The sequence below is a fragment of the Xyrauchen texanus genome, chromosome 44 (genome assembly GCF_025860055.1).
Source record: "Xyrauchen texanus isolate HMW12.3.18 chromosome 44, RBS_HiC_50CHRs, whole genome shotgun sequence".
In the NCBI taxonomy this organism is placed as follows: domain Eukaryota; kingdom Metazoa; phylum Chordata; class Actinopteri; order Cypriniformes; family Catostomidae; genus Xyrauchen; species Xyrauchen texanus.
This window is the reverse complement of record NC_068319.1, coordinates 31,815,523-31,840,939: the sequence shown is the minus strand read 5'-3', so window position 1 is coordinate 31,840,939 and position 25,417 is coordinate 31,815,523. Positions and strand designations below refer to the sequence as shown.

Sequence of the window (25,417 nt, the reverse complement as noted above, 5' to 3'; positions counted from 1 at the left end):
CTACTTACAATTATTTCCACTCCATCTGTCTATGCCACTGCAAAAACTCACAAAACTGTATTATTCACATTGAAAAAAAAAAAAAAAAAAAAAAAAAATTATTAAGAGCATATTATTGATATTCTATTATAGAAATACTTTTACATTAAAGTTACAGCACAATCATATTTATTTTTGAATAATGTGTGGAAAATCTGATAATCTACTGTATATATTATACCTCACCCACTCATCCAATGGTTTGATCTCTTTTGAGAATTTTGATATGATGCATGTCATAACTGCATCATAGCAAGTGTTTAATAAACCAAATTGAAATTTCTAAAACAAATCTACACTTACCTAAAACTAAACATCCTGTTGAATATGATTTGTGAGGTGGTCAAATAAAAATCTTGAAATTAGTGTAATTCTAGTTTTTCAGTTGAAGTCCAATTAATCTGGTTCATATTTTCACAATTGAACATTTTATAGTTCTTAATGCAATCTGAAGTTTTGTTAGACGCAAGAATGTTTGTGTTTGGTGCAATCTGTGAACTATAAGGCAAATGGACCACAAATATTTGCATAAAGTCTTTATTTAACCCAGTATCTGTGATATAAAAAAAAAAAGAGTGGATACATGTGAAAAGGCATGCAATGAAAAAGATATGCATATCTTAGTTGATAATTCAGTGTAGTGTTAGTTTGATCCCAGAGGGAGGGGGATGTGTTGTCAATGTAAACTGAAAACTTGAAATGACAATCTGTTGTTAAAAATACATAATACCATCACTGATAAGTAATACTCAGATACTTCCAGCAACTCAAAAATGTGCAGCAAAAGTATTTTGGTTATCTCGGAGTTACTATAAGGTAAATTACATTCGATCAACTCTAATCCATCAAATACATATTTTTTTTAAATTTCTAATCATCCAAAAATTAACAATTAAAATAAAAAACTTTACACTTAAAATAGAGTTGAAATATTGTTATGAGTAATGTTTATAATTAGGCATAATTTGGTGAAATTCACAATTCAATATTAAATTCTTTAAAAAATTTTAAAGAGTCGTGCATGTAAGTTACTGCAGCTTTCAAAGGCAAGACATTAAGCACGATACATTCAGCACCTGGTCCATTGATTTCATATCACATTCAATGTCAATGACTTTGGTGTAAATAGATTATGTTCTGAACGTAACATCATGTGAATACCGCACGCAACCAACTTTGTGTCACACTGCTACAGTTTGAAATTGGCTCCAAGTGTTAAAACTGCACGTCATCTCAACAATGCTCACTAAACACGAACCTCTGTAAGCTTGAGGTGACACTCAAAATTCAATCCTACTTTATTTACAATGAAAGTCCTTGGTATAACTGACTCTGCATGGGTTATTTTAGAATAGCAATAACAATTACACAATGTTTGTAATGCTACAAATGCATATACATGTGATTAGAAATGACTTAAACTAATTTTCAGTCCGGTGGAGAAAATAAAGTGGTTGAAGTAACTGTGCAATGCATCAATAGATGCCTGGCATCGCACCGCATAGGACTTTTCCAGAGTAGACTGCTTCATTGATTGTAATGGGAGTGATCTAGATTAGTTGTGTTTGCGATGCACCACACGTTCTCGGTGTAAGCTTGCAATGCAATTCATAAGTAAAATGAAAAGTTCAGGACAGCCAGATGACAGGGTTCCCACACTTTTTGACCAGGGAATTCTAATCATTTGTGATTACTTGGGAGTTTTATGAATCATTTTGATTGACTCACTAATCACTAATCAATCATTCAGATGGTACTTTGAACTGTTTTTTTTTTGCAGATGAAATATTTTACATGATTTTAAATGACCTGATAATTTCAGGTTTTCCATATCCATGGGAACCCTGCAATGAAAAGAACATTAATTGTTCTTTTTTGTACGACTGATAGCTTAAGGCATTCTCAAAACTCTGTATGTCTGTATGAATGTTTCTCTTTATTGAGGTCTATAGCTGCTCTGCTGTGGCATGTAACATGATGTGGAGGTGGGCGGATCCTCTACGATAGGAGACATCTGCTCGTCTACTGGACAGAAGGTCAGAGAGCTCCCGTTCGGTTCCTCACCCTCGGCCAGCTCGAGTCCTCTGCCTCGCCTGAAGTAAGAGTTTCTAGATTGGCCGCTGCCCTCTTGCAGATGTTCCGTATGTTCCTCACAATCTAAGAGTGGCTGGGTGGACTCGGAGCGTGCAAAAACTGGCGTCTGATGGTTGGGGGTCTGACCCTTGTAGCCGCTTGCCACCACGGCCGAGTACTGCACGGTGCTGGCCGTGGTCTGCCCAGAGTCTCCCTCGTCACTGTCAGACACACTGTGGCGGGGTGACGACATGCAGGACGAGCCGCCTATACCGCTGCTGTGCTCCTCAGACAAATATTTGTCCTTCTTGAGTGGCAGCACAGTTTTGTCTTCCTCAAACAAAGACTTCCTGTCAAACACGTCTACTTCCACCACGCTAACATCTTCTTTGGGTAAATCGGTCTGTTGAAAGATTTAGAAGGTGTTATGCTTGGGTGTCAGACATCAGAAATGCGCCATGGGCATGTTTTTGTGAGATTCACCTATAAATAATTTTGAAGGCTAATAGTTTACTGACCTTTACAGAGAAATCGGGTGACCAGTGGGCAATAGAGCTGTCATTGGGGTCCGGGACATGCGGCCACAACAGCTCCTTAATCCTAAACACACACAATAATGACATTTCCCACAACAGACAACCATTTGAAAATGCTTACATAGGAGTGCTTATAACAGACCAAGTATTCTCCTAATTTAACTAAAATGGTTAGAATAATTGCTTTGTCTTTCATTTTAAGAGCAGAAGATGTGATGTGAAAGGGAAGTGGTGACTCACACTTCTCTTTTCCGAAGGCAGAACATGATTGTGAAGACAGTGAAGAACAAGAAGCTGAAGCACACCCCCACCACGACCATCTCCACCTCTCCATCACCTACAGACAAGACACCAATGCATGAGGTCACACCTTTATGTAGCTTCATGTATGCCTTCAATGGATTTCAAATGACTTGTTTGGTAGGGCTATGCAGGGCTGCAGGATTATGACAAAAACAAAAAATCTGAATTGATTATTATGTACCTTGATATTTTAATCATGACTAAGGGAAATTACATTAAAATCCTTATTTTACATGGAGCAACTGTAGCCATTTTCCTTATGTAGACCACACATCCAAAACCAACAAATAGGCAAAATATCTGATTATGAAAGGTGTTTTGTCAGATTACAAATAAATGCATGAATTGCTGAGCAGCCAAACACTGCGTAAAACAGCTGTGCATTCACATGTTAATCATGCACTGTTAATCATGTACATCACTGTTTTAATTATTGTTTTTTGAAAGCTCAACCAATCATCTCCTATAAAGCCGGTCTTCCAGGAAGGACAAAAATAAAGAGATTGTAAAACCAAAGAACCAATAGGCAATCAGATGCAGATCCAATGCAAAAAGCACTCACAAAGCTACATAGACTCCATAGTGTCACTTGTCCAATCAAAAACAAAGAAAATGTGGATGTTACTTAAACCAACAGCGCAACAGTGATGTGTACGTTTTAAGACTTTTATTTGCAAAAATATTGCAATGCTCAAAAGAGTACTATGTAATTTATGCGAGTGTTTGTGACACTGAAAATCCAAAATAAATCCAAATGACTTTTTCACTCTTTTTGAGTGTCAGGTGATGTTTCCTTCCATAACCATTTTCACATGTGTACAAAAGTGAAAGATAAAGCAAGCTTCTGTGCATCAATCTCGCACACTAGGACCAATTGTCATTGCTGAGCAACGTGTCTGTGATTGGTTACGATTAGGGATGCACCGATATGAACATTTTAGGCCCATACTGATTTTAACAAACACCATTGGCCCAACACCAATGCAATACTGATATTTTTCCACTTGCTGTATTTTGTCATCAGATCAGTTTTGCTCAGGACTTGTGTTTTAAAAACGTACAAAGAACTACAAAAGCTTTTTCTCAATTTTCATTGTACACTGATTGGATCTGATGAATAAAAGATTTTGAAATATATATTTTTTTAATTAAAACCAATACAACTCACATTTTACATGTTTGTACTCACAAAATCACAAATTAATTTCATGCATAAGTTGGGCAATTCCATAGAAATGTCAACCATATCATGGAAAAATCAAGTTACCAAAGGAACAAAATGGCCTTTTAAAGTTTATTGTGGTGTATAGGATAATGGAAAATGCCGTTTAGACCGCTAGAGGGCGCCACTTGCTTACACAATGCTGACTGAAGTGCTAACTCAAGATCTGATTGCAGTCTTTTTTTTTTAACACAGCCTTTCAAGCTTTCGTAATCATGCAAGACTTTTTTACAATTTAAATTTTATTTCTGATAAACAATTTTTTATTGATTCACATATACAGAAAAACAAAACATATACACAGAATCAACAATTAACCCCATTATTAAAACCTCCTCTCCCAATCCCCAACAACATCTCAGTGGTCATAGATGATTTTAGACACACACACAAAAATTATAATAATCACACATATTGACAACTACACTTCTCCATTGCCCCTGCCCGAGAGCCCTCCAGAAACGCCAGATATCTGCCCTATTTCCCCTCAAACAAGTCCAAATTCACCAGTCTTCTAAATAACCCTTCTTCAAAGATTGCCACCCTCCCCATCCCCGAGCACCACTCCTGGAATAAGGGTGCTCCAGCCGACCTCCATCCCCTTAAAACTATCTGTCTGGCGATCATGACACTGGTTAGGACCCAACTCTTTATGTGTCTATTCTCTACATTGATGACCGCCCCATCGCCCAAAATCTGAGGGCAAAATGAAACTCAAGTGCCCGATATGTCACACACAAATCTCTGAACCTTCAATCAAAATTCCTGGGTTCTGTCTCCATCCTAAAACCAAGCCTATACAATCTAGAGGGGGTCCAATATAATCAATGTAAAATCTTGAATTGCATAAGGCACACCCTTGCATCTCCAGATGCAGACATGACATTTTTTAGAATCCTATCCCACACTCCAATACCAAGATTTAATCTTTCTCCCATAATCTCTTGAGAGAAGTTGAAGCTCCGTCCCCCAGACTCTGAATTATCAGGGAATAAAACAATGATGCCTCGGGACCTTTTCCAAAAGCAGTAATAACCTCTCCCAGAGTATCTGCTGCTTTAGGGGGTGTAAGCTACTCCCAAAAATTGTACAGAGCAGGTGGCACAGCTGTAAATACCTAAAGAACTGAGATATGAGAATCCCAAAATGTTGAACCAAATTTTCAAAGGATCTCAACACTCCTCTCTAAAATAGGTCACTGAGTGTATTACCCTCCCTCACAATCCACTCTGACCAGCAGAAAGAAGAGTTCTTAATAAATAATTTTGGGTTCAGCCATATGCTTGAGGCAACATTGAAATAAATGTCTGAATTAAACACTCTGGATACTTTTGTCCATACCGAGTGCAAATGCGAGATAACGGGATGTAACTTATCTTCTCTGATTAGTTTGATAGAAAGGCTTTTTTGTAATGGCAAGAACTTCCTGTTCACTACAAAACCAGGGAGGGGCTCTCTCAGGAGGAAGCGACCAATGAGCCAAAGGTCTGAGACCGAACGCATAATAATAAAACAAAATCTTGGGTAGGCCCAGCCCACCTTTGCAATCGGCTTATGCAGCTTACTGAAATGTAATCTGCAAGGCTGCCCCAGACCAAAGAAATTCCTAGTCGACTAATAGGCTTTAGTTTAAGCCATTAGTCGACTAGTCGTCGCATGTTTATTATATTCATTTAATTACTTATATACATATTTTTTGGTTGGCATCAGAATGGTTTGAATTCCAGGGCTGAGAAAGAATGTTATAAATAACATTGCTAACACCGTTTTACATTACAGAGAATTACTAAACCGTAATAATGAACATTTAAAATATAAATTTTACAAGTGCACACATGAAGTGAGCCGCAGATTCTGAATGTGTCAGAAAAACCAGCAAGGAGACTGTCTGAACATTTAGTTAGTTTATAGAGAGAAATGCACATTAGGGTTGTGCCGACAGAGGATGATCTCGGGGATCAATGATGGTCAGAGTGATCGCCAATAGCTGATGCCTTTGACCATTTCAAGACAATATTTGGCTCATTTTCCCATTAATGTATTACATTATTATTATTATTAGACTATTATTATCAAATGAATATTACAAATAATTTGCCCGTAGACAGACGCGCTTGAAGAAACACTTTATTATATAATTAAGAACAGATTACAGAAAAGCGTCTATGTGTGTGTTTATGACGCGCTGTTTGTACGGAAGCGTGCAGTCTCGTGGAACACACGTATGTAAAGGGTTCCCACTCTTTGTTTCTGTCTTCTGAATTTTTTCTTGCAAGAACAGTATCATCTATGAGTGTTGCAAATGACCTCAGACATCGACTGGTAGAGAATGCACAGATGTTCTTTGCCAGAGAGATGTTGCTCTTCACACCTGTCGTAAAGCCACCTTCCAAAAAGTCGAACAATACACATTTTAATTGCACTTAATTTGTTTTCCCAGTTTAATTTGCATTTTTAGTTAAAATAAATTAAAAATAAAAAGTTCAAGATCAAGGTGTCTTGCTTTATTGTGTAGGCATAACCATAACCCTGCTTAACGAAGATTACCCCATAGTACCACCTAGTGTCCAACCAGTGGTAATACCGGCGTTCGTCGTTTTCCTGTGGAGTTTTTTTTTTCTACAACCAAACAACCAAAAAACTTGGTCGACCAAGACTCTTCAAATCGACTAACATTTGGTCAACTATTAGGGGGCAGCCCTGGTAATCTGGGACGTTTACCATTCCAAATGAAGGACTTCGCTATGCTATCATAACAACCAAAAAACTTGGTCGACCAAGACTCTTCAAATCGACTAACATTTGGTCAACTATTAGGGGGCAGTCCTGGTAATCTGGGACGTTTACCATTCCAAATGAAGGACTTCGCTATGCTATCAAATTCCTTGAAATAAGAGAGGGGGACATTTACAGGGCGAGACAGTAGCAGGTAGTTGAATTTTGGAATACATTTCATTTTAATAACATTAACCTTCCCAATCATCGATAAATGTAACGAAGCCCACCTGCCCATATCGTTCGAAAACCTTTTTATTAGGTTTTTATTAGACCCTTTATAAGGGTCAAAATTAACTAAATCAAACAAATTTGCTGGGAATAAATAACCAAATACTTAATGCCCTGTTTGGGCCACTAAAAGTAACCCAGCTGAAAAGCTGTTATTGGGCAGTATGCTGTTAGACCAATTAACTCTGTATCCCGAGAACTTAGACAAGGAATTAATAATTCTGTGGAGGCAAGGCATAGATCTACAGTGAGGAAAAACGTATATGATCCCCTCCTGATTTTGTCTATAATTTTAATGGTAGGTTAATATTCAATTTTATAAATTGAATTGCATTTTAATGAGGTAAATAAGTATTCAACCCCCTCTCAATCAGAGATTTCTGGCTCCCAGGTGTCTTTTATACAGGTAACGAGCTGAGATTAGGAGCACACTCTTAATGGGAGTTTGACAATATTTTAAGGTTGGTGGAAGCTTTCCATTCTTTAATGATTCTGTATAAACTTCTAGCAAAAGTGGAGCCAATTCTGTAGCACAAGATCTAAAATACTCAGTGGCAAAGCCATCTTGCCTGTAGGCAAGGCCTTATTTACATCGCCAAGCTCCTCCAAGGTTATCTCAGAATCAAGATAATTTTTTTGCTAATTCGTCAGTTTAAGGAGTTCTAATGGTTCCACAAACTTTCTAATATCTTCATCAGTAGACAAAGACCTAGAACTATAGAGATCAAGATAGAATTATTTAATTAGCATTATTAGAGTGGTGGTGGCGTAGTGGGCTAAAGCACATAACTGTTAATCAGAAGGTCGCTGGTTCGATCCCCACAGCCACCACCATTGTGTCCTTGAGCAAGGCACTTAACTCCCGGTTGCTCCGGGGGGATTGTCCCTGTAATAAGTGCACTGTAAGTTGCATTGGAAAAAAGTGTCACATTTCGGCAGCATCCCTTCAAGATCAATAAAAAAAGCCCTGATCATCAACGTTAGGTGCGTAAATGTTAGCCAAAATCAGACTTTGCCCCTAAATTTCTGTTAAAACAATAATGAATCTAACTAATTTATCTTTAGTCTGTTTGAGACATTTGAATTGTAGATGCTTGCTTAGTGTAATGACTCCCCTGCTCTTACTTGAGCCAGCACTAAAGATAACATGTCCACCACATTATCTTCCCAAGGTTTTGAGCTTCCTGTGGGGAAAGATGCATTTCTTGAAGAAACACTATATCATATTTCTTACGTTTAAGAACAGAAATAACTTTCAATCTTTTTATGGGGTGTCCCAACCCATTCACATTCCACGTGGAGACAATCCACTCATAATAACATTAAAAATGTTGACATTAGAAAAAAAAGATTGTGTCAAAAATTTAATTATAAAGACCACATTCCACATCAGTGCAACAATCAAACCCTGAAACAAACAAAAAAAAGCACATCCCCTACGAGAGCCCCCGCTACAACTTTGCCGTCGGATTGCTCAAGTTCGGTGCTTCTATACATATTTTGTAAAACACAATTACACAACAGAAGATAATCTATAAATTAAACTCCAGCCAATAGGTGGGATAAACACAAGAACCTGTAGATTCATCCACATAACTGCCCCGAAAGTGTGTTCCTCCACAAAACAAACTCCAGCTTCTAGCAGAACCAGCACACAAAACAATAAAAAAAGCCATTCAGTTTCCTCAGACAGTCAAATGAATGTTCAGTGAGCCGGCCCATTCAACTGCTACATGAGTGCAACAAATTACCCAATCACTCCAATGTCCTGCAAGAAATTCTCCACAGAACAAACTCCAACCAGGCATAAGGCATAAGCACAAGAATGAGCAGATTCATCCACAACACTGTCCCGAAGGAGTGCTGCTACACAAAACAAACTCCAACCGCAAGGTGGAACCAGCACAAAAAGAAACAAAAACGGTGCTCAGATTTGGATGTTCAGTGAGTCAGGCTCAACATGAGAACCACAAAATAACTTAATCATTGACTTTATTTAAGGACATTGCTTGTTGGTGACATGTAAATACTTAATGGCCATCCTTGGTATCTATTCTTAATTTGACCAGGAACATAAGTGCAAAAGTGACCTTCAGCTGATTTTCTTGCATTCCTTGAATCAATAATGTTTCTCTCTCTTGTCGAATTCGAAAAGTCTGGGAACAAAAAAAATGCTGTTATCCTTTTAAGAAAGCCTTCTCTTACTCCTCGCCTAGCATAACATGTGATCTTTATCGGATGAGCTCAGAAATGTGGCCGAGATTGATCAAGGCCTGTGTCCCTCAGTGGATCACCAAGCTGGGACCCTATGAGCTTGCTCAATTTCCAGCTTTTGGTCTGTTATGTCAAGCAGATTCGGAAAGAGCCCTTCCAGGAATTCCAACAATTCGGACGTTATTCTACCTGTTAAGATTCTCCATTAATTCCAGCTTCACCCAGACGTGCTCCAAATCTGCCTTGGTCTGTTATGTCAAGCAGATTCGGAAAGAGCCCTTCCAGGAATTCCAACAATTCGGACGTTATTCTGCCTGTTAAGATTCTCCATTAATTCCAGCTTCACCCAGACGTGCTCCAAATCTGCCTTGGTCGCTAGCAGATTAGCAGCTAATTCCCTCTCCGATGACTCTAGATTAGGGGTGTTGAAATTAATCGTTTCTACGATGCATCGCGATGCGGACGTGGACGATTCTGCATCGATGCAGTAATAGACCATAATTGATTATAGCCTACTGATGTTTTTCTGATGTCATTATTCGCATATGCGCTAGCATAAAATGGCGGAGGGAGGTGAAACACAAAAGCGAGTAATAAAAAATGCACCCACCATTTTAAAAGCCGACATCTGAGCACATTTCGGCTTTTATGAACAAACTGGTAAGCACGAACTGGACAAAATACATGCTGTGTGTAAAGCCTGTCACACATGAATAAATTTTTTTGGTAATACCACTAACTTAAGAAACCACGTTAGCCTTTTTCACCCTGAAATGCTATCGCCTGCCAGCGTAAAGGCGGACCCAGCTCAGCCAAAAATAGATCAAACTAGATCAACTTTGCCGTCCAACTCAGAGAAAGGAAAGACAATAACCAAATCAGTGGCAGCTTTCATAGCGAAGGATATACGGCCTTATTCTGTGGTGGACAACCCTGGGTTTTGCCACCTGTTGAAGATGCTAGAGCCGTGATATAAGCTCCCGTCACACAGCCACTTTACAGAAAAGGTTATACCTGAACTCTACCACGAAACCAAAGCCAAGGTAATAGCGTCAATGAGCCAAGCTAATCAAGTAGCAATAACATGTGATTCATGGACTTCGCTCACGACAGAGTCTTATGTAACAATAATGGCATATTATGTTAGCTTGGACTGGCAGATTTTGTCACATATGCTGCAAACGAGAGCTGTTTATGAGTCTCACACGGCAGAGCTACTGTCTCATGTAGTGGAGGAATGGCAGCTATCAGATAAATATGTAGTGCTTGTGACAGACAATGTGTCGAACATGATCGTTGCAGCTCAAGTGGGAAAATTCCCTCATTCCCTAAAATGCTTCGCACATACGCTGAATCTCGTGTCCCAGCAGGCACTTAAAGTAACCACGCTCTCCAGGCTTCTGGGAAATGTCAGACAAATATCAACATTCTTTCATCGCAGCACCACAGCGAGCCACTGTCTGAAAGTGAAACAGCATATCTGATGTTGCAACAAGGTGGAACAGGGCATACGACATGGTCGAGAGGTTCTTGGAACAACAACCTGCAATCTGTGCCACCTTGCTGTCTCCAGAAGTCAGAAAAGGAGAGTCAGATCTGTGCACTCTCACTGAAACAGATGTGACAAATGCAGAGGACGCTTTAAAGCCTATTCAGAGGGGCATTAAAGCCTATGAAAGATAAAACCACCCTGATGTCAGAAGAGTGCAATCCAACAGTGTCTCTCATTGCTCCTCTAAATGCGCAGCCCCTCTACTTGTGTATCCCAGGCACAAGCGTCTCTGCAGAGCAGATTTTCTCTACTGCAGGAGATGTGGTCACTGCTAAAAGAAGCACTCTCAAACCAGAGCATGTGGATCAATTAGTGTTCTTACAGAAAAAACAACAAATTCCCAAATGCTGAGCAGCGATTCATCTTTGTGATGTTTGGCACATTCAGGAAGTGCCCTGTTCCCAGTGCTGTTATTTTATATTTGTTATTTGCTTATATTTTGTATATTAGAGCACTGCAGAATGTTTTGTTTTTGAAGATTGAACATATTCACAAACTAAGTAGGCTCGGCCTCTATTTGGCCAAGGATTTGGATTATAATTTAATTTAGTGCTTATACATTTGTTAACATTTAAATATTTTTGGAAGAAGTACACTGCACTATATACAAGTACTAAAAGAGCATGAAACTGTCAAGTACTGTACTTTAGTATTTACTAGTGTTATTTTGTTCTAAATGCTCCTGTTGTCTGCTGGGTTCAGACTTAAGGTTTGTTTTATGTGTGCTACATTCAGGAAGTGTACTTTCTTGGGAGCAGATAAAATAAAAAGGGAGTTAATATATCTGACTACTTGTATTTATTGACGAAAATGTAGCCATGTGCAGTAATATTGAAATTGAGGATGCAATGCATCGTGATATTGAATCGAAGACATGATAATCGTAATAGAATTGAATCGTGAGGCCAGTGAAGATTCACACCACTACTCTAGATAATCGTTTTGTTTCTTGACATCCACCACTCTTGTAACCATTTCAGTGAATTTCGTCTCCATGGCCGTGATCGATCAACATACTGCAGCAATATCCTCCAAGTCAGCAATGACCTTCGTCAGCATATATGTCATGCCGATACGTTCCGCAATTCTCGCCCAATCTCTTTCCCCTCTCCGGCCAAATCGACTCCCTGGCTCGAGGCCTCCGGAGAGGCATCAGCTTGAGCACCTAAGTGTCTTTTAATGTCCCCAGAGCCAGATGATTTTGAATTCACGGCGTCACGTGACTCTGCAATTTCAATCTTAACTCAATCAAAAATGCAGCTTTAATGGATACAATACCAATGTCTCAGAAGACAAAATTTGTGGCAGTTTCAAAACATTTTGGATGGTTTTACCTCATCATGTATAGGTAAGTGCCACTTTCACAACTGTCACATCTGTAACAACGGTTTTTCCTCAATGTGAGAATGAGAATGATTATAAATTAAATAATACATGTTCTTAAAGTGCCAACGCTTCTACATTCTGTTACTATTTTTGGATTGTGCAATTGAATTCAAAGAGTTTTTACAAAGTGTGTTGATAATTAAATATAAATATTTTTTTCATATCGGCATTTTCAGGCTTAAAACCGATTTGCTGATGGTTTTAATTTAGTCAATAATTGGCCAATAAATTTCCGCAGCTTATACATTGGTGCATCCCTAGTTACAATGTTCAACCAGTGGAATTTCTTTTTTATTAAAACTGATGCAAATGGAATACTGAAAACTCTTTTCCATAATACGCAAATCCTTGGACAAAGCTGGCAGCTGTAATCATAATATTGATTATTTATTCAGATGCATCATCAAACAATTACAAGAAAACTAATAAATATGAAATACTTACCATACTTTGCTGTTTTGAAATTGAAATCTGAGCCATTTTTGGAGCCTGCAACTGTTGACACCATGATATGAACCACATATTCACTTTCACTGGTCAGATCAGTCAGCACCGATGAACAGAGATGAGCTTTTACCGGCAAAACTGCCAAAAATATCAAATGAACATCAGACAATGTATATAAAAATCTAAATGATTAACGCTTAAACATGCTGTGTTAAACATACATTTCTCAATGTTCCCCGTCTTATAGAATATGGTGTAGCCGGTGATAAATCCTCGCTGACTGTCCAGTGGAATTTCCTCCCATGTCAACTCGGCACTGGTTTTCTTGGATTTTGTAACTTTTGCAGTAGGGCCTTCTAGTGGAGCTAGATAAATAATAAAAAAATGGTTTTTAGAACACTATAGTAATGTGTTATCTATAAAATAAAAACCAAAAGCCTGCATTAAATGAAATGTAAATTTGAGACATATTTGCAATACATACACCCTTGTTTAATGTAGGCTGCTGTGGTAACTGGTCGTCCGGCTTGGCTGTATCTGTGTGTCTTGTTGGAGTAACGAAAATGATCAGTGTAAATTGGATACACTGATATGTTGTACCGCTTGAATGGCTTGAAATCACCTTGATTGGGGAGGGAAACAGTTGTTCTGTCACCTTAAAATGGCAGCTGCATCATTGTTTCTCAAAAACAGTGTAAAAAGTAACAAGTACTGTATTAAAGGAATAGTTCACCCAAAAAGGAAGTCTCTAATTTTCTCACTCTTATGCCATCTCGGATCTGTATGACTTTCTTCAGCAGAACACAAACTAAGATTTTTAGAAGAATATCTCAGCTCTTTTGAGCCATAAAATGCAAGTGAAACGGTGTCAAAATGTTGACGCTCCAAAAATCACATAATTTAGCATAAAAGTAATCCATACTATTCCAGTGGTTAAATCCATAACTTCAGAAGCCATATGAAAGGTGTGGTTGAAAAACAGCTTTTTTACTATAAATTAGAGACTGCACTTATCAGTTAAAAATGACTTGCTCTTATCATTTGATCGTGGCTGCATTTCTCTTGTAGTGCTTTTAGATCTTAGTGCTGCATTCAACACGATAGATCATGACATTCTCTTGAATAGGCTAGAGAATTATGTTGGCATTTGTGGACTTGAATTAGCATGGTTTAGGTCCTATTTCGTGTAAACGAGGGAATGTCAAATCAAACAAAAGTAAAAATATGGAGTGCCACAGGGATCAGTTTTAGGGCCTCTGCTTTTCTCCATGTATATGCTTCCCCTTGGAGATATTATCAGGAATCGTGGAATAAGTTTCCACTGTTATGCCGACGATACACAACTTTATATTTCTTCTAAACCTGATGAGATATCACGATTCTCCAAATTAGCAGAGTGTATCAATTAAATCAACGATTGGATGGCCAGAAATTTCCATCTACTCAATTCCGACAAAACAGAGGTACTAATTATTGGACCAAAAACCTCTAAAAACTCTCGATGGATGTGCTGTTACATCATCTTCAACAGCAAAGAACTTAGGTGTTATATTTGATACCAATCTGTCCTTTGAAAATCAAATATTGGAGTGGTGGTGGCGTAGTGGGTAAAGCACAGGGCTGTTAATCAGAAGGTCACTGGTTCGAACCCCACGGCCACCACCATTGTGTCCTTGAGCAAGGCACTTAACTCCAGGTTGCTCCGGGGGGATTGTCCCTGTAATAATTGCACTGTAAGTCGCTTTGGATAAACGCGTCTGCAAAATGCATAAATGTAAATTTCCAATGTTTGTAGAACAGCATTCTTCCACCTAAGAAATATTGCTAAATTACAACACATGCTCTCTTTTACTGATGTCGAAAAACTAATTAATGCATTCATGACCTCAAGACTAGATTATTGTAATGCATTACTGGGAGGATGTCCAGCAAGATCAATAAATAAACTTCAACTGCTTCAAAATGCAGCAGCCAGAGTGCTGACAAGAACCAAGAAATATGATCATATTAGCCCCATTTTATCATAGTTACATTGGCTACCTGTTAAATTGTGTATTAACCTTCGAATTTGTTAACTACAAAAAAAGCTTTGAATGGTCTAGCTCCGCAGTACTTAAGTGACCTTCTACCACACTATATTCCATCACGTTCATTACGATCACAAAATTCTGGCCTGTTAAAAGTTCCTAGAATATCAAAATCCACAAAAGGAGGTAGATCATTTTTCATCATTTAGACTAAAGACTCATCTATTAAGCCAGGCATACACCTAATTTATCCTTCAACTCACAATTAGGCTGCTTTAGTTAGGTCTGCCGGAACCAGAAACCGGAAACATTTATCATGCCCTATAAAGCTGCAAAAAAATTTTATGGCATCTATTCTAATATTATTCTATTTGTCTCCCTGTTTCCCTGATATGAATCCCGAGGTTTCCAGAGCCGGCCAGATTCACCTCCGTTCCTGATTGGTGTCGGACTCCGCTGCAATGTGTCTCTTGAGTGATGACGACTAAACACAGCTGGTGCCAGCCAGTCATCACTTCAGTCTTTTACTATGGACTTCAGGAGATGAACTGATGCCAACTCCAACCGTAAGACATGGGATACATCATATACCATTGCCTGAACCTGGGACTTAGATAGACCACACCGGACCTCACCGAAATGACCGGCCGGTTGAACTACAATGCACCTCACATATCTCTGCCCGCATCACCTCAGTCTAATGATGGACTACACTCTTGAAACAGAATACACAGACTATCAATGAATTGCCAACAAAAAAATGTATCAGCCAACTAACAAAGGACAATGCATATGTGAATTTCTGCAGTTAATCCAGGATGGACTTCAAAAGACATTACTCATTAATCTTACAGTTCATAAAAAATCTTTTTTTAAACACTGACCCTTAACACTTACTTAGTTTAATCATTTTAAACCATGACTTTAACAATACATAAGTAATATTTACATTATATTCATGATGTTAGCCAGAAGGGAACTGGCCCCCACAGTGAGTCTGGTTTCTCCCAAGGTTATTTTTCTCCATTAATCAACATCTTATGGAGTTTTGTGTTCCTTGCCATAGTCGCCTTCAGCATGCTCACTGGGGTTATTAATACAACTATTATTTAATTATTTACTTTTATACACAATTTACAATCATATTTAATCAAACTACACAATGATGACTAAGACTTTATAAATATTACAGTTTAATTTTCTGTTAATGCATGATTTTCTGTAAAGCTGCTTTGAAACGATGTGTGTTGTGAAAAGCACTATACAAATAAAAATGACTTGACTTTTTGGAGCATCACAATTTTGGCACCCATTCACGTGCATAGTATGGACCTACAGAGCTGAAATATACTTCTAAAAATCTTAATTTGTGTTCAGCAGAAGAAAGTCATACACATGTGGGATGGCATTATGGTGAGTAAATGATGAGAGAATTTTCATTTTTGGGTAAAATATCCCTTTAAGACATTTATACTGTATAAATAAGAACCTCTGTTAACATCTGCAGAGAATCTGCCAATTCTTAATGAACCCATGAAATGGCTTGATTAGTGCAGTTTTCTGTCATGTGTTGACAGATTAAACATTTGACTGGACAAAAATCTGATCAAAATTGAGTCGTTAATATTTCTGGTCTGTTTTTCTTGAAAAGAAAAAAAAAAAAAGACTTTAAATTTTAATTGTGTATCTGCTAAAGGTTAATTTGGTCAACATTTAGGAGCACACTAGACCTCCATGTCAACAAAACTCACATTTTGATTAAATTGGTTCAATGCATGTAAAGCTCAATTGACAGCATTTGTGGCATAATATTGATTATCACAACATTTTTGAACTCGTCCCACGTTTGTTTAAAAAACCATTACAGAAGGGCATCAACAATGGAAGTGAATGGGGCCAGTTCATAACTGTAAAATACTCAGTTTAAAAAAAATAGCCACAAGAAATAAACATTATTGTGTTTACATGCCTTTCGTGTAATACATTCTGTTCTTCGTGATTTTAGTGTGATAAATCACTTTTTTTTTTACAGGTGTTGCATCGTCATGGCAACAAAGTTGTGATATGGGATATAACTACACTCACCAGGTCAGTAAATTATTTCTTCACACAAAATATCTTGTGGCTATAATTTAGGAACAATTTGTATTTTAACGTTTATGGACCCATTCACTTCCATTTTAAGTGCCTTACTGTAACAGCAATTTTTCCTTTTCTGTAAAAAAACAAAAAAAAACAAGGGACAAATAAAAAAATATTTTTTGTGGCAATATAATGCCACAACTGCTGTCTATTAAGATTAACTTGTACTGACCCTGGAATATTCCTTGAAGATTAGAACACACATTTGAAGATGTGCATGTATGTGGGGTGGGTACCAGTCAGTGTGGTCCTGTTGACCTGTGGAGGAACTCTCTGCCAGTGTGTATCTGATTGAAACTCTCTCAGTGGGATTTTCACCCACTCCAGCAGATATTCAGAGACAGGCAGGCTGCTGAGAGGGGGGGGCAGCCACTTCACCTGCAGCTGTCCATCATTCACCGACCAGCTGACATCGTGCACACCAGGAAGCTCTGCAGGTACACAAACCACACCCGATTTTACACCAATACATTCCCCCTTGCTTAGATCGCAAATTTCTCAAGTATGTGGACATGACATTAAAAAATCTCAAAGGAGTTCAATGGTGGTCTGAGTTTTGTTTAGGTTAGTCAAGTTCTTCCATACCAGACACTGTAAACCATTTCTACTAGAGATTGACCGTTATAGTTAAAGAGTCCTGGTGGGTCTGTTAAGAACAGCACTCAAAAACATCACTACAGTGCATTAAACAAGAAACAGCGGTGTGCACAGGTTAAATAACATATTCCTTGCATTGTTCACTTTAATAATAATACGTCATTTCTATAACAGACCTTTATGCTCACGTGAGATGCATTACAGATACGACATATGTAGCTTGAACAGTAAGTGCAAACCACAGATAAACTCACGTGGGATGTGTAGTAGTCTTTGTAGTCGATCTGCCAATAGGCATTAAGTTAGCAACAGTCATAGGCTGAGATAAACATTAGTAATAGTTCTGATGGTATGCTTTCTTGGGTGGATGTATGTACTGTTAATCACTTTTCTTAGATTGTATGATTATTCCAGTAACTTTGACTATCATAGAGCAATAAACACTATCAAAACCTTTTAAAACACAATAGTAGTTTAAAAGAGACAATTATATTTATGCAAATTTGTTGTGTGATTTGAAAATCGTATAAATATATTTTTTTATATATATTTGTGATTTGTATAATTTATATGATTCACTTTATTAAAATATGTGTAGTCTGTATTCTACTGATTATTTAGTAACCATTGTGTAAAATTATATGTTGATTATAAAATATATCGGTTATAACATAAAAAACAAAAAATATCTCTATTTTCTATATGGAACTTGCGCTTGAATTTTAATTTTTTTACATGTTATTGTTTTAATTAACATTTTGTTAAACATTTCAAAAGGCTGCATGAAGGATGCAATAAAATGTGTAGGTTACGGATGTAACCTCCCTTCCCTGATGGAGGGAACGAGACGTTGTGTCGAAGAAGCGACACTAGGGGTCCAATTCAAATCACGCCATGCGCTGAGCCGTCTATGTGTACTGCTGACACAAGAGCGGGCAGGTTTTTTACGTGCAAAGGCGACCAGTTGTGTCAGACTGCACATACCCTTCCCCAACGCCCCATAAAAAGTAGTCGGAATCCTTTTGGTTAACCTAAGCAGGGGAACAAGGTGACGCCTGCCAACCTGGGACGATTCAAGTCCACAAATGCCAACAAGCCTAGCCGGGCCTCTTTTATCTCCATGTTTCTCGCATAGAGCCAAACAGCTGGGGCCATTACACGCATTGTGGGAAGGGGGTTTTACCCAGTTTCCCATTCTTTCAGGGGGAAAAGACCCTGCAGAGACCACACCTGCCCAGAGACAGGGAGGTAAAGTGGCGAATACATCACATGGGCCATTCAGGTCACATGTGGAAACATGGCACGGTGGTACATCCAGCCTCAAGGAGAGGGGAGTTGCTACAGCTGGAACTGCCTAAGGGAGATGCGGGTCCACTCGCAAGGGGACCATACCATGGAAAATACACACAGGAGGAGTCCAAGCAGGAGTCCCGACCTGTGGAGCACCTATTCCAGTACAGGGTAGATTTGAGTACCTGCAGTGGATTGGGTCAGCGAATTCCTTTACCGAATTGAGGACCCACAGGGCTAGGGAGGAATCATCCAGGGATCCGAATATACGGAATCTCCTGGGAGAGAAAGCACATGGTTTTACCTCAACCAAGGAAAAGGGTGCTAGGTGCAAGCGATCCACCCGGCCAGTCCATCATTGTGTTACCGAGTTCTACCGGCTCGGACCTGAGAAAATACGGGACGATACTGACTCAACCCTGAGATTGTAACATCTCGCAAAGGTATTGGGTGTTGCCTAACACGCTGCTCTATATATGTCTGCCAGGGAGGTGCCCCTAACTAGTGCCCACGAGAACGCAACACTCCTTGTTGAGTGTGCTTGGCCCGCAAGGGGGGGGCACGGCCTGGGTGTGATAGGCCAATGAAATGGCGTCCACCACCCAGTGGGAAAGCCTCTGTTCCCTTTACGCTGTCCACCAAATCCGACAAAGAGCTGCTCAGAACGTCTAAAGCTCTGCGTGCGGTCCAAGTAGGTACGCAAAGCATGTACCGGACACAGCAACGAAAGGGCTGGGTCTGCCTCCTCCCGGGGCAGCGCTTGCAGGTTCACTACCTGGTCTCTGAAGTGCGTGGTAGGAACATTGGGCACGTAGCCCGGTCACGGTCTTAGGATCACATGTGTGTCTGCCGGACCGAACTCCAGGCAAGTGTCGCTAACAGAGAACGCTTGCAGGTCCCCGACCCTCTTGATGGAGGCGAGCGCGATCAGCAGGGCAGTCTTTAGAGAGAAGGCCCTGAATCCAACTGATTCTAGTGGCTTGAAGGGGGGTCTCTGAAGGCCTGTGAGGACCACTCAGAGATCCCAGGAGGGGAACAGGCTTGGCCCGGGAAGGATTTAACCTCCGGGCGCCTCTAAGGAACCTTATGATTAAGCCGTGCTTACCCAGAGACTTGCCGTTTACTGCGTCTCTCCAATCTCTCCTGCAGGAATAGGAGCACTGACCAACTGCGCACCTCTGTGTGTCTTCAGCCTGGGAAGAACACCAATTCGCGAACAAGCAGCACTTGCGAAATGCGTACTTGCGCAGCCCCGAGGGCCAGCTGTGTGTCAGCGTGTCTGCCCCGAGGGAGCCTCTGTTCGGGCATACCAGAGCGGGCAGTGGGAGGTCTTCTGGAGGCAAACAGAAGACCTGGGCCTTGCCGAATAGTTCCCAAATCAGCTGAACCGTCTGGGGGTGAAGCCTCCACTCTCCACCGGGTCAGCGTACGCCGCCTTGGCAATTTATGTACGCTACCACGGTGGTGCTGTCTGATCTGACTAGGACATGTTGGTCTCGAACTAATGGGAGAAACTTCCGCAGAGCAAAATAAACAGTCAGCAACTCTAGGCAGTTGATGTGCCAGTGCAGCAGGGCCCCTTTCCAATGACCCGCGGCTGCGTGCTCGTTGTACACGGTGCCCCAACCTGATCTGGAGGTGTCGGTCGTGACCAGGACGCGTCGGGACACCTGCTGCAGGGGCACTCCTGCCCGTAAAAAGCAGAGGTCTGTCCAGGGTTTGAATGTCTGGCAGCAGGCGGGGATGATTGTTACCCGGTGCGTGCCGTGGTGCCATGCTCGTCTCGGGACTGGAGTCTGAAGCCAGTGCTGAAGTGGTCTTATATGCATCAACCCCAGCGGCGTGACCGCCGCGGAGGATGCCATATGGCCCAATAGCCTCTGGAAAAGTTTTAAAGGGACCGTTGTGCCTGGCCTGAAGGGTGGCGAGGCAGTCCAGCACTGACTGTGCACGCTCGTTGGAGAGACGTGCTAACATTGAGATGGAGTCTAACTCTTTTCTCGGTTGACCTGAAGCCCCAAATGGCTGAGGTGCTTGAGCACCTGGTCTCTGTGAGTGCATAGTAACTCTCAGGAGTGGGCCAGTATGAGCCAGTCGTCGAGGTAATTGAGTATGCGGATGCCGGCTTCTCGGAGCGGGGCAAGATATGCTTCTGCGACTTTCGTGAAGATGCGAGGGGACAGAGACATGCCGAAGGGGTAGACATTGTACTGATAAGCCTGGACATACTCGAACGCAAACCGTAGGAAGGGTCGGTGTCGAGGCAGAATTGAGACGTGCAAGTATGCGTCCTTCAGGTCTACCGCTGCGAACCAATCTAAATGCCGGACGCAAGTTAAGATGTGTTTTTGCGTGAGCATTTTGAACGTGAGTTTGTGCAAGGCCCGGTTGAAAACTTGCAATTCCAAGATCAGTCGTAAGCCGCCGCCTTTCTTGGGTACGATGAAGTAAGAGCTGTAGAAACCCTTCTTCATCTCGGTTGGAGGGACAGACTCTATCGCGTCTTTGAGTAGAAGAGTAGTATAGTGCGGAGAAGCCCGCGAAGGGGGGCGGGGGCCTGGCAAACTGAATTGCGTAACCGGGTCGAATGGTCCGGGACAGACAGCGTGACGGGTTGGGAAGTGAAAACAACACATCCAAGCTCCGTGCTAGAGGCACCAAAGGGACGTACCCGGTGGGGCTTCACAGCGGGGTGGAGCAGGTAGTATGGTGTCGGGAGACGCAGAAGCATCCCGAGGCTCTGGTGCCGAGAAAAGAAGCACTTACCATGCTCCGCACACCTGGCAGGGGGCGGGTTAGTGACTGAGGAGGTGGTTCTGTAGCGGCGTCCAGCGGACCCTCCGACCAAATCGTCCCTTTGGTGCCCCTAGCACGGAGCTTGGATGTGTGGCTTTCACTTCCCAACCAGTCACGCTGGCTGTCCCGGACCATTCGACTCGGTTACGCAATTCAGTTTGCCAGGACCCCACCCCCCCTTTGCGGGCTTCTCCGCAGTATAAGCCGAACATGCCAAATCTCTGCGCAGAAATAGCTATTTTATTGAGAATGTGGGTACCGCAGCCCCACGCAGGAGGACGCCCTCGACGTGCAGATGGGGCATGGCCCATGGCGGCAGGCTTGCAGCGGGGCAGGATATGCGAGATGGACTCCGTCTGTTTCTTCACCGCGGAGAACTGCTGGGTAAAGAGGCCGAACAGGGAGACAGGGGCGTTGAGGAAGCGCGGGGATTCATCCGCGTCAGACGCAGCTCTCTCCGAAGCAGTGGCAAGCTCATCCACCTCGAGCTCTAGAGAATAGGCAGGCTGGCTGTAAGGCGAGCCGCTGTTACCTCGAGCACGGACGGGAGTCAACGAGCGTGCCGGGGGGCAGGTGGTCCGAGGGGGCGTACCCGGCGGAGCTGCACCCGCTGACGTCCCCAGATCGCCTCCATCGCCATCCTCAATCCCGTGGGAAGGAGGAGCAATGCGGGGCACGGCTGGAATGGTGTGCTTTCTGTTGAAAGCGAGCTGCGACCGCAATGTTGCCATGATCATGTTCTCGCAGTGAGAACATGAATCACCCACAAACGCTGCCTCGGTGTGATAGCAGAGAATGGAAAAAGCCGCTGAAGTGCGCTGTAGATCCAACAGCAGGCAAAGCCTCAGAGGAAACAGGACCAGGTGTGTGACTCACAGCTGACTGCAACACGACCGTCGGATCCGAAGAACATTTCTAAATGAACGATGTATTTCTCCGCTTTTATACCCGTATGTCCCGTAAGCGAGGTATGCAAATACTGTCTGCCTAATTCCCATTGGCCTTTTTTCATAGATCAGAGGCATATTCGGCGCTCAAGAGAGACCCATAGTGTCGCTTCTTCGACACAACATCGAATTGAGCGACAGACGGGGATCTAAATTTACAATTTTCAGTTTGTAGCCTGATATTATCACTTTCTTCACCTAAAAATTAAAATACACTTTTGTCTTTTTGATACCTTTATCTGTTCTGGGAATTAATAAAGTTGCTTTAGGTGACACTCCGGCTGAATTTGTTGCTGTTATTTCAATAGTGGCCATTTTTCCTGGTTGCAGATCCATGGAATACGTGTGATGTGATCTGAAGTTTTCCAGTTCATTTAATCGAACAACTCGTCTTTCAAACATCTCACGGTCTTGACTGATTTCTAGATCATAGCGCAGTATTTTACCATTAGCTTGCACAGGAGCCTGCAACAGAAGACAACACAAAAAGTTTAACATTTAACCTGTAGTCATCAATGAAATTTCAAACAATGTCAACACTTCAAGTGACCAATGATGCATCACAAGTCTAGATTCTAGACTTTAGCAACCGTAAAATAGGTAAAACTACGTATCCATCTTTATTTTCAATAGAAATCAATTGACATAAATAGACAGGTATAATTATATCCTTCTAAAAAAGGAATTTACCGTCCATATTAAAGTGACGTTTCTATTATGAGTAGTGAGCTGAATGAGTCTCCACAGATCTGGACTGCTTGCAGGTTCTGAGAAAAAAAACAAGTGACTTGATGAATAGCAATGACTCGTTCTCAGTGTTTAGAATTTTTTTTATTTTTTATGATCAAACTCCGGGATCTATCTGTAAGCAATCCAAATAAAAACATTTCAGAGCATATAAATCGTGTCATACTGGCTTCTGTGGTGCGTTCTGTAGCATTGGCACTCCAGTCACTCCAGTAGCTTTCAAGCAATTTTTTAATGCATTTCATCTGCACCACATACTCAGTGTACGGATGCAGGGGCTGCAGTCTGAAGGACTTTGTATGGGACAGCTTCAAGTTTTCAGGCACCTAAAACCATAAGCAAATTCATAATTAAAACAGTATGTTACATAAAACATGAAGTATAGGGCTCTATTTTCTTGAGTGAGCAAACAGCAGCACTACGGGTACGACCACGTGCAACGTCTTATTCAATTTTCATTAGAGCGTTAATTCTAGGTGAATTTTCCCACCAGCATAAAGCGCAAGTGGTGTTAATGGGAGTGCTTGCGCTTCTGTGTGTGTATGTGCACAGACTGTGAGTGTAGAGTTGGGGTTCTTGAATTCAGACTCGAGTCCGAATCACGGGTCCAATTTTAATGGACTTGCATTTTTACTCGGACTTGACTCGGTCTCGAGCCTTTCAGACTTCAGATATTTTTCTGAGTCCATGGCATTTGTGATGCAATGAAAAAATAAAGAAATAAAGAAACAGAAATAAATGAACACATCTCTGTCTGCATTCAGCTGTAGCACCCCCTGATGTCATAGATGCAGCCAGAGGTTTCGCCATGTTAGCAAACACACACACACCTACGCATACAGGCTCAACCATCAATACACTTCAATGTTACTACAGAGATAGAGTGACCAGTGATGGTTTTAAGAGGTGGGTACCAGTGTATTGACAAATCTCTAAAAAAGTAATTATGTCCCCGTTTCAGCTGGTAGGCTCACTGCTAAGTTTTTCTTATTGTGAAGGTTAAAATAAGCTTAAAATATTAATGTTGAGTTTACGGTTACAATTATAATATAGATTCATGAACATTCATTCGGACTCAACTCATAGCGATTGCTATGGACTCAGCCTTGATTGTTTAAAGACTTGGTCACAAAATGCAATTTGCTATTTTCCTGAGAAATAGGTCCATGCACTATGATGTTCTCAGCAAAGAAAAGTCTAAATTCAGTTTGAAGATGGGGCAACTTCATGGTTTATTTTTTCATTTATTATTATAGGTAATATTATTATTACAATTATGTTTATAATTATTACCTTAATATTTACAATTGTATTTATGATCTGACTTGTTTTTGTAATTTTCCACATGTTATCAGAGTGATTTTAAGTCACTGCAAAAGGGCCGGCTGAAAAATTGAAGAGGGTAACATTTTTGGATTTGGAAAGGCTGTTTTATAAAAACATTTTGACCACTTCATTATTTTGATTATATTTTGGTTTCGTTTGAAATGTAATTTGAATTTAGAAATGTTTTGGTTAATTTTTTGGGGTTTAAATACATTAATTCAAAATGTTTAAATCAAAACTGACCAGCCTATCAAAAATACCAAAATTTAATGGCCATGTCCGCTGACTTTGTTTGTTTATAGAGTTAAAAAAAATATGCTTTAGGACAGCAAAATAATTCAATTCAAGACTAAAAGAATTCAAGCTTTTACTGCATTGTTTGAACAAAAGAATGTTGATCTAATTTCAAGTTTGATATCAGACATAAAACAAGAGATTGCATCAGAAAAAAGTATAATTATTACTTCTTCGGTGTATACCTAACAAACCGTCAAAAATACCTTTTCTATTACATTGTGAGATCCATGATTTTATACAGTGACATTTTAAAATATGAACTGAATCAGGCTCTTATACCTCGGTCCAAACGGGGAAGCCTGCTTGGCAGTATCTGATGATGCAACTGAGTTCCATAACATCTGGGTGAAGGGGAGGTTCCCAAGTAACCATGAGAGACGTGGAGAAATTAATCTCACTGAGAACTCGTACATGAAACGGTGGGCTTGGTTTCACTACAAACACAAAAACAAATAATAAAATAAAATGAA

At 40.6% G+C, this 25,417-nt stretch overlaps 1 protein-coding gene across 1 annotated transcript in view; it reads right to left on the bottom strand.

Annotated features, from left to right (window-relative positions):
* Nucleotides 1-540: 540 nt before the first annotated feature.
* The window catches only part of LOC127636499 (interleukin-6 receptor subunit beta-like), a 40,141-nt gene continuing 15,264 nt past the window's right edge, over nt 541-25,417 (bottom strand). The window contains exons 6-16 of the mRNA XM_052116993.1: nt 25,227-25,381; nt 23,491-23,650; nt 23,268-23,344; nt 22,811-23,042; nt 17,184-17,378; nt 13,263-13,400; nt 13,000-13,143; nt 12,776-12,916; nt 2,889-2,985; nt 2,631-2,712; nt 541-2,515 (exon numbers count right to left, since the gene is read on the bottom strand). Coding sequence (XP_051972953.1) covers nt 1,976-2,515; nt 2,631-2,712; nt 2,889-2,985; nt 12,776-12,916; nt 13,000-13,143; nt 13,263-13,400; nt 17,184-17,378; nt 22,811-23,042; nt 23,268-23,344; nt 23,491-23,650; nt 25,227-25,381 — 1,961 coding nt within the window. The 3' untranslated portion in view covers nt 541-1,975. The remainder of the gene's footprint in view (nt 2,516-2,630; nt 2,713-2,888; nt 2,986-12,775; nt 12,917-12,999; nt 13,144-13,262; nt 13,401-17,183; nt 17,379-22,810; nt 23,043-23,267; nt 23,345-23,490; nt 23,651-25,226; nt 25,382-25,417) is intronic.